The following is a 10,856-nucleotide window of genomic DNA, read 5'->3' as shown; positions in this document are numbered from 1 at the left end:
TATATATTTTTTTCTGGTACCAGGAATTGAACTCACCACCTCGCGATTGCCAGCCAGGTGCTGTGCCACTGAGCTAAATCCCCAGCCCCCATATATATTATATATATATATTCTAAGGCAGTAGTCTCTAAATCTAATAAATGAAGTGATTGTGACAGTGGAGTCTCTCAAATATTCTGATAAAGAACTTACACAGTCAACATATTAAATATATTAGATTGAAACATAAATTACCAATAATCAATGGTTCTTGTTTTGTTTTGTTTTGTTTTTTTCCTGTACCAGGAATCAAACTCACTACCTTGCGCTTGCCAGGCAGGCGCTGTGCCACTGAGCTAAATCCCCAGCCCCTCAATGGTTCTTTATATATGAAAATGATGAGTTCCTTTGTTTCTAGAAGCAGAGAATTTATATTTATGTTTTCCTTAGATGATGGCTAGAAGAAGCTACTGATCAAAACATTATATATTGATGACGGTATTTTGCTAATTATTGTTAAACATCATGGCACTGGTAAGCGCAAATGCTGAGAAAAAAGGCCCTCATTGTGTTTATTTGGTTGAAAGAGTTTGAATAAGACAGATAACAAGTTCTTGGTCAGAATACACAAAGTTCACATCTTCCAATATGGTTATTCAGGCATTTTAATGAATAGTAGAAGAGTAAAGTGACAAATTTAGTTTTGATATCTTAACAGCTTTCTAATGTTTTTTCATTTACAGTATGGTTAAGTGAACATTTCAATTAAATGTGTAAAAATAAGATTAGATAAGAAAATTAGAAAATAAGAAAATTAGTAAATTTTCATACAAATTGATGTTAATGAAATTAGCCATTTGAATTGAATTTCTTTGGATATTACAGCAAGGGAGAAAATTCTTAGCATTTACCATGACTATGGCATTTCTAAGAGGCTAAGTTAAAGTGAGTTAGTTCTCTCTAACAACCCCGGTAAAGTATGCATACATAAAATCGATACACACAACGAATTGTTTCTCAAGCTACAGAGCTCTGCAGGGACCCGGGCTGAGAGGTAGCTGCAAAGCTTCATTTAATGGAGTCTGTAAGCACTGATGCATTTCCTATTACCTTTTTGAAAAATGGGATTGAATTTTAATATTACCTTTTAATGGGGAATGGGTTATCTATAACACATCTTTAGGCTTTACTAGCATGTACACACAATGTTAAGAATTAAGAAATTACTGGGCTTCATTCTTGGTTTGGAAGAGTCTGTTTAATTGGAGCTCTCTTCAGAAAACAGTAACTTTCCATCTCTTTTCTGTGGGGCTAAACCCTAAGATACATGTGTGGGTAGAGTCTGTGTGGGTGAGATGGAGATTTGGGACTGAACTCCACTCCTGCACATGTTCCTCGTGTAATTTCCATGTGTGGTACTTGGGTAATAAAAGTACTCTTGGTAGAATCTGAAAAAAAAATCCACTAACATCTTTGTTCTTAATATGAATGGTTACTTTGTCCTCATTTTTGAAAAAATAATGAAATATATAGCATTAGGATGTACAAGTATCTGTAAGACTACCTTTACTTCTAGAAAATTTCATGTGTTGCTCCTAAAAAGAGTCATTTCCCATTCTTTTTATATTATTTGTCTAAGGATGACAATAGCCAATGTGTATTGTTTCTTTATAAACATGAGGAATAATAAATTTTTGAGCACTAATAACTCTAATTCATTGGGCTTATGAATAAAGAAAAGCAGAGGTTTCTGAACTGAAAATTATGGAGGCAGGAAAAGGATTTTCAGGTTATTAACACTGGGCTAAGTAAAGGTGAGAAGCAGTCCTGCAAACAGGAGCTCAGTCTTTAGCAATGAAATACGTTTTGACCCCCGCAACCCCCTCCAACGTACACACGAACACCTTCCAATGCTAAGATAGTGCCGTAGAAACAGCAGAGCTAATTAATGGCTCCAGAGTGCTTCTTGGAATTAGCTGAAGGATGCCTTATTTTAATCTGATATAAATCTACATATTCAGACAAGAAGAATACAGAGACTTTCTTTTCCTTGTTTTTCATCCTTACCGAAAGGCAATCATGGTTCTAATCCTTCAGTTTGACTACTGATGCTGCCATTGTATTACTTTGCTGAGTCTTTCTAATTCCTTGGGTTTATTAGATCAACTGCCGTGGCCAAATATAATCACTGAGGAGGTAATGATTAAATCTGAAAATTGTATTTGTATGATTATTCTTTGCATGTTTTCACATCTGAACAATGTGAATAAATATTTGCTAGACAGTGTATACAGTGTTTCAAGTGCCTGGCTAAAAATGGAAACAGTTGGAATATTAAGTTTACAAATTCCAGATGTTTGGAGACATCTGCATATGTCACCAAAATTTTCAGTTTTCATCCAGATGTTTGGTGTTATGTCTGCTTGTTTCCTCAAATGACAGACATTTGTAGTATTATATAAATATGGGTTATGGCATTACGCAGATTGAAATTTTCATAAAACTTTTTGCCTCTGGATAACTTACATATAATGCAGATTCATATTTGATTTTGTTACTTTGAACCCTAAGAGGAAAAGTATTGTGAACTTATACACACACATCTGTAATATGAATAAGTAAATTAAGTGAGGATCTAAAAGTCAATATTGAGCTGATGGCAACAATTACCCTCCTTTAAGATATTTTTATATAAAAAAAATATACCAGGCACAGTGGTGTGTGTGTGTATAATCCTGGCACTCTGGAAGACTGAGGTTGGATGATTGTGAGTTTCAAGCCCAGGCTGGGCAGTTTAGTGATTTATTGAGACTCTGTGTCAAAATTTAACAGCAACAAAAAAATAAAACTGGGGGTACTGGTCGTTGGGAAGTCAGTCCTCAATACTTCAAAAGGATGGGCAAAGATATGCTTTTTAGTCAAACAAATTAATCACAATAAAATTCTGTGATGCTTTCTTCTGTAAAAGGAGTAAAAGATGGCATCCTTTTTACTTATTTAAAAAGAAGTTTGTGCATCTAGCCAGTGTAAATACTAAATCCTGTTGACTAACAAAGAAAAAGTGAGATCTCATCGTAAAAAGATGTTCTGAAAATCAAAGTTCATAAATAGGCAATTTAAATGTTAGCTTCATGAAGCTATGGCATGCTTCAGTTATTTTTGTTATGATGATTTTATTGAAAAATATTATCTGCATGCAATTACATTAAGAGAATATATGTTTTGATTCATTTGATTTGATTTCATGAAAAATAGTATTTGCTTACTACTCAGATGATTAGGGTGAAGGTTTTAATTGTACTTGAAGTATTAATCACACTGTATAACATATACACTTTTGTAGAGTCTTACCTTAGATCTAAGTTTGAAAAAGAAAATGTTATTAAAAATCATTATTTCCAGCACTTTTCCAAAAGGTTGTAGAAGACACAATTGATCTGAAGCACAAATAAGTTAATAAAAATTCACAGAATTCACACATCATGCTTAGAGTTCAATCGGAAGTTTCAGTTGTAAGCCAAGTATGTGATGACTCACTTTCCTAGAACCTAGTGTTTTATCCTGAGTTATTTAGATTTTAAAAAGTCTCAGAAGGGACATAGAATGCCACCACAGGCAAGAGTACAACATTCCCAGAGAAAGAAATGATTGGCTATAGTAACTTCATGGCCATAGGGTATGGGGACACTGAAAGTAGGGGTGGTGTTCTACACCATCTCATCATCTGCAGGAGAATCTCTCAGCAGGAATTATTAAAGATATTCTACAAAATGTGGATATGCTATGAAGCTAACTCATATGCAGCTTGGTATATATAAAAAAGCTTCAAAAACAGCCAGTTAAATTCCTATTATTCACAAGCCTCCTTCGTCTTGGCTTCCTAAGGCTTTTGGGAGGGAAACTTGTATTTATTGGACACTTCTCACTCTGATCCTCTCAGCTGTGGTCTAACACAATACCAAGTACTAGACATTCAGTAATATTTTAAATGTATGACTGAATAGAGCTCAAATCACCAAGGAAATGTGAGATTGTTTTCAGTCTATGTGATTTACAAATACAAAGTTTATATGAAATGGGCTCCTAAAATTTAATAAAAATTATTTCAAGAAGTGAATATAACAAGTATTAAGATAACTATGTTTTTAGCCATTATTTTTGTTTATTTGTTTGTTTTCTGAGACAAGATCTCGCTATGCTGCTCAGGCTGGCCTTGAACTCACTATGTAGCCCAGGCTGGCCTCCAACTCACAGTGATCCTCCTGCTTCAGTCTCCTGAGTGCTGGAATTACAGGCATGCGCCAACATGGCTGTTGCCTTTAGCCATCCTAAAAACTAAAACAACAACAACAAAAAACTTAAATAAACCTATTTTTTAAAATTCCCACTAATTAAGTTGGATTGAAGTGATATTAAGTTAAAGTTTCATTATTTAAAAATCAATTGTAGGGTTATTTTCCTAAAGGTAATATAGATTTATAATCTGGATTATTTTTAGATTTTTATTTGGCAATACCATGTGGCTAATAAATCCTTTTCTCCCCAAAAGTCTTCCTCGAATTACTCCAATTCTCTCCAATATCATATAGCATATTTTAAAATAAATCTGGGTAACATGACTTTTGGATATTTGCACTTTTCCTTCCCTTCCTGTAAGAGGAGTCTAGTATGTGTCTTGGTTTTATCTAACCTCAGAATCAAACATATAATCTAACATTTAAAAAACTGTATAAGGCTTGGGAATTACTATATAGTCACCAAGTGCTTTTATTCTGACATATGTATGGATGGACCCATACATGTTTATGGATGTATATTTATATGCATACATATACAGCTACTATGGACAGCTACATTGTCTTTGTCAGTTTGTATTTTAAAATGGTAAAATTCACCATTCTAGGCATAAAAACCCAAAAATAGGCTATAGTGTTTCTAAAACCAGTACCATGTTCTTATATTTTTCTCATGTTGAAATGTACATTTTGTACTGGAATTATAAAATTACAGCATCCTCTCCCCTAGTAAAGGAAATAAGTACACACATTTTGAGAGGTCTATTTCTCTTATTTTCCCATGAAAATTATTTTGACTGACTTTCAGCGTTTGGTGACGACGACGATGATGATGATGATGATGATGGCTGATGTTTTCTTCCATCTGCAATTGTCAGAGAAAATAGCACCACAGAAATTCTTATAGGTCTCATTGTTCCAATATTACAAATATGAAAATTGGAGCAAAGAGGACTATAATTTTCTCAAATTCACACAAAAACTCAGAAGTGAAGCCAAGAGTAGAACCCAGTTCATGTGGAACAGATCTAATGCAATGTGCAATGTCAAGCTTGCAAAGATAATTAAACTGAGTAGTAAAATTACCCAAATTATAGTACAGGAAAATCGTGTCATATTTACAAAGCTAATTATATTGAGTAGGAGAATTACCTGAATGATAGTAATCATGTGGATGGAATTCACATTATATATATATATATATATATATATAAATCTTTTTTAATCCTGAGTGCCTTAAAAATAGGAGTTTGAGATATACCAGGGATCAAAAAAAGAAAACAGAATCTGGAAACGCACAAATCTCCACATTATATCCTGGCACAGCACTTTCAATCTGTGTAATCTTAGGTAAATCACTTAACCTTTTCTCACTTCCTCATCTTTAAAATAAAAATAATATTAATATATTTAGGAAAATTACATTAAAATCATGCATAAGTGACACTGATAGTATAGCTATCCATTCCAAAGTAGGTATATAATAAAAGGCACACAGGGATCTTTTTGTTTAGCAAGTAGTAACAATATTTGAACATCCATCAACTAATAATTTTAGTTTGTTGTATATTTTGTAGTACTGGGGATTGAACCCAAAGCCTTGTACATGCTAGGTAAGAACTCTCTCACTAAGCTATCTTCTTTCCCTCTGCATCAACTAGAGTTTACACACCCTTTCTCACTATATTTTATTGTTTTTTTCTGTCAGTTGGATTAATATCTGTATGGGTAATATGTGATTTTAATTATGGCCCAATGTGAAATCAATGAAAGTCCTGAGTTCAGAAATATTTCAGTTCGATATTTCACTATGGCAGCTTTTTGAGGAAACTGTATAAATGCTGATAAAGCATTGCATTTTGGAGATCAAAATACAATTATGTATTTGAAAATTCAGTATATTTTTATGCATTTTCTCAGTACTGTACATTTACAGAAACAAGATTGATGAGTGAAAACTGTTCAGAATATTTATGATTCTCCTTAACAAATATTGACATAAAAGAATAATTATTATAATAGTAGACTTTATCACAGACATAGATTATTAATAAAGGAACAGAACTGGGTGCAGACACAAAGCTAAGTATATACAGAAATTGTTTGATGACAGTGAAATAGTAATCAGTGGATAAAAGTTACACTATTTATTAAATGGACTCAGGAGAACTAGCTGTCCACCTCCTCTAATAAAGTAAATTTGCATTTTTAGAAGAACATGCTTGCAGTAAATAATACTGACATTTATCGTGGAGAATTGTAACATGTACATAATATGTTTTAAAATTCATTTATTTTTCAATCTCTACTGCTCCTTTGCCTTCCTGTTCCTTCTAATTCTTGATCACATGCTTTGTCTTGTACAAGACTCTCTCGCTCTTTCATTTTTCCATGAATTTTTTCCTCCCTTTCCTTCCTTTTCTTTCTTTCTTTCTTTCTTTCTTTCTTTCTTTCTTTCTTTCTTTCTTTCTTTCTTTCTTTCTTTTTCTTTCTTCCTTCTTTTCTTTCTTTCTTTTTCTTTCTTTCTTTCTTTTCTTTCTTTCTTTCTTTCTTTCTTTTTCTTTCTTTCTTTCTTTCTCTTTCTTTTTCTTTCTTTCTTTCTTTCTTTCTCTCTCTTTCTCTCTATTTCTTTCTTTCTTTCACTTTTTCTTTCTTGCATCTTCCCTTCTCCTCCCCTCCCCTCTCTCCCCTCCCCCTTTCATTTTCTCTTCTCCTCCTCTTCCTTCTCCTCCTTCTCCTTCTCCTTCTCTTTCCTTCTTTCTAATCTTAAAACGGAACAAAGGCCTTCACACTGAACTACATCCTCAGCCAATTTAAAAAAAAATGTTTTGAGACAGCATTTTGCCAAGTTGCCTAGTCTGAGCTTAAAACTTGGAACCCCCTGTCTTAACCTTCCAGAGTACTGGAATGAGCTTTACCAACCAGGCTGGCTAAGATTTCTTAAAGAAGTTATAAAAAATTATCCATAGAAAAATAATGAATAATTTTAATATATTAAAAATTTTTAGTTATCAAAGAATACTCTAAGGTAAAAGAAACAGCATCTTTGAGAGAGTAACTACATATAACTGCAAATTATTAAGTTAGCATTCAGAACATATTTTCAAAGAGTGTGAAGAATATAGTGAGATAACAGTTACTGCATTAGAAAAAAGACAGTTTTAAATGTTGGCAAAGAGGTAGGTTGATGAGAGATGGCAGGTACTACAGTGCAAAGGGGAGTGAAATTGACATGTCTGTGGAAAACAACTTTTCTGCATTATTGTGGTAAAATTAATGTTTCTATACCTTTTTGTTTATTGAAGAATTTAGTTCATATATACCCAGGAACATTCTATCATATATGCAGCAGAACAAAAGTGTAAGCATGTCTTCATCAGTAACATCTATAAAAGAGAGAAAAAATAGAGAAATTAATTCAAGTATCCATTAGCAGTAAAATGGATTAATACTGTATAACAAAAATTAATACTGTATAACAAAAGTTAATAATAAAAAAATAAAATTAATAATAAAAAATTAATACTGTATAACAAAAATTCTTTGAAATACTATACAACAGTAAAAAAGGAACAGACTTTGTGTTAAGAATATTCCCTTTTGATAACTGTAAAAGACAAATATCAAGCTATATATATTCATGGGCATATTACTATTTTAAAAAGCTTTTATACCTTCAATTCAGGCTTCTAATAATTTTGTGTCAGATGGACAGAAAAATATAAGGTAAGGGGACATTTAACTCATAATGAGAAATGCACTGTGAAAGGATCAGATTTCCTCACAAGCAAGATGCAGTGACACTAATATTATTTTGGCTCTGAAATTGGTGGTTATTAAGTGCATTATGTTTTTATGGACTTAATGTGCATGCACACACATGCACACACACGCAAACACACACACACACACTAAATCAATTAGGCAGATTCAATTAAAATTTGAGAAGAAAGTATCTCCGCAGAGCTGAAAATAACTTTTTACAGTATGTAATCTGACTATTCGCATTTAGTAAATGTAGATACTTTTTGTCATGACCATATTTTTGAGAAATTATTCCACACCATATTTGCAAAATAAAATAAAGTTCCATGGGTAGACAGATAGAAGAGTAGTTGTTCAGGAGAGAAAGTCGCTTTGGGGTGAAGTGGTGAAAGTAGGCTTGGGAAGGCACCTCAGAGCTGTCTAGATGGTGGAGATATTCTTTGATTTAAAACAGTTTGACCCATTTTCCACTTCACCATAGGTCTATTTGCTGCAATCCCATGTAAATTGGGAAGCACCTGGGCTGATTATGACTCCACTTATGTTTTTTAATATTTAAAAAAAATTTTCCTTAGTGAGTTTATCTAGAAGTCACCCCACCATAAGTCAGAGAACATCTGTTATGACACAGATGACTTTTCTGATACCATTGCTTCCCAGTAACGGCTCCCTCCCTCGATGTTCTACCATGGCTCAGAAATTGATGCATAGATGTCAAATTAAAGAAGAACTTGGGATGGCGGGGAGACATTGATCTAGTCCAATATTCTCTTCACAGAGCCAAATACCTTTGAGCAACTTTACATGAAAGAACTTTTTCCCTCTATTTCTCTTTCATGTTAGCTGTAGAAAACATGAACTGTTGTAATTCCCATGCCCCTTCTAAAAGTTTCTAAATGATCATGAGCACACAACTTGATTAAATTCCAATGGTGAGTTGTTTTTCTAGTCATTCCTTGAACTGTTTTTCACTGATGACAAAAAGGAGAAGAAATGTCATTGTACTTACTCTGGTATGCTGTGTTCCTGCTCCTCCTCCAGGTGAAGGTGTGGTTCCAGAACAGGCGAATGAAGTGGAAGAGGGTGAAAGGAGGCCAGCAGGGAGCTGCAGCTCGAGAAAAGGAACTGGTGAATGTGAAAAAGGGAACCCTTCTCCCGTCGGAGCTGTCGGGGATTGGTGCAGCTGCCCTCCAGCAGACAGGGGACTCTCTAGCCAATGAAGACAGTCACGACAGTGACCACAGCTCAGAGCATGCACACTTATGATAAACACAGAGGGGGCAGCTCCATTCTCAGGAAAGAAACGTGATGGCAAGCCTTCCCCAAACACCGTTTACACAGGATGACTGTGGCAGTGATGTTTAACATTATGAAATGCAGGCTCGAGTCTGTTTTGTATGATTTATAGAAGGTTTACAGCTAAGTGCCACTTACCAAAGATTCTCCAACAGTGGAGATGGAGAAGGTGAACTTGTTTTGAATATTTCCAATACGTTTGGTTGTAAGTATGGCAGTGAGCAGGTGTGTGTTTGCTTTTGCTTGCACTGAAAATTAAATTGCTATCCAGAATAAACCATGAAATATTTTTTTTTTCCTGAACAGCCACAGTGCCTAAAATCACCAAGTGGATAAAAATATGTATTTTATCTCTGTATATATTATCTTTATGTCATTTTTCTGTCTTCACTAATTTTAGCAATGCATTCATACTAGCTGCGGAAAATAGGCTCTCACACTGACAACCCAAACCAGCTTCTTGTATTTCTTTTATACATTTTGTCATTCACAGACAATCAGTATGTGCTTACTTGTGTTCAAGTAGAGAAAAATACAGTAGAGTCTGATAGGACATATTCTTGTACCACAGACAAAACAAATCTTATGTTGCATTTACTATCAACTGCTGCTAATACATTATTATAAAACTAACCTAGCTCCTCAAATCTTCCTATCTTATAGCTTGAAAAAAATTTAGGATCATATGCAAATCAGTTACTTGTCGAAAGAGCCTTGTGTGGCAGACATTGATTTTGTTTCTATAAAATGTTAGCTGTTAAGAGTACGATTTGACTAATAAGGAAAAGCTTTCTTCCTGATTGGAAATGTTAGACAAGGGACAAAATGAAGCTGATCCCTCGAATAGACAAATGACAAAATTCTGAATGCTTTCAAATTAAACTCAGTAAAGATAACATTATTTTTCATATGGGATGTATTCATGCAGAACAAGTCTTTGTATTTTGTAAAAATAACCAAGTTTAATAAATGATCCTTTGTAAATAATTTTGGTCTCTTCCTGTGATTTCCTTAATTTTAATTGATTTTCTTACATAGACTTAGGAAAGATCCAAGTAGGGGGCTGGGGATTTAGCTCAGTGGCAAAAGCGCCTGCCTGGCAAGCGCAAGGTCGTGAGTTCGGTTCCCGGTACCGGAGAAAAAACAAAAAAACAAAAAACAAAAAACAAAAAAAAAGAAAGATCCAAGTTATCTGCTCTTGTGTACATCTACAGTATCACTTATGAATCACTTACATTCTTTTTATTTCTGGATTTTTCTGTGCTGGTGGAAAAAAATGAATTGTTGGCTAATTGAAGATCATCTCAGAATAGGCATACAAGATTTTTTCCTAATTTACAAAAAAAAAATAATGCCACGTAGATTTATCATGTTTTTATGAACCAAAGATACAAATAGGAGAAACAGTAGTAGTATTCACCATCAGGAGGTAAAATATAGTTATAGACTTTCAAAATTTTGCGTAAAATGCGTGAATTAATCTAATAGCCATGTTCAGGTCAGAATGCTCAGTGTTTTGAT

General features: G+C 33.8%; 1 protein-coding gene across 1 annotated transcript in view; it reads left to right on the top strand.

Annotated features, from left to right (window-relative positions):
• Positions 1 to 10,322, top strand: part of Meox2 (mesenchyme homeobox 2) — a 63,810-nt gene extending 53,488 nt beyond the window's left edge. The window contains exon 3 of the mRNA XM_005377333.2: positions 9,081 to 10,322. Coding sequence (XP_005377390.1) covers positions 9,081 to 9,305 — 225 coding nt within the window. The 3' untranslated portion in view covers positions 9,306 to 10,322. The remainder of the gene's footprint in view (positions 1 to 9,080) is intronic.
• The last annotated feature ends 534 nt before the right edge of the window (positions 10,323 to 10,856 follow it).

Source organism: Chinchilla lanigera, unplaced genomic scaffold (genome assembly GCF_000276665.1).
Source record: "Chinchilla lanigera isolate Chin_1 unplaced genomic scaffold, ChiLan1.0 scaffold00009, whole genome shotgun sequence".
NCBI classification, from domain to species: Eukaryota; Metazoa; Chordata; class Mammalia; order Rodentia; family Chinchillidae; genus Chinchilla; species Chinchilla lanigera.
This window is presented reverse-complemented; position numbering and strand designations above follow the sequence as displayed.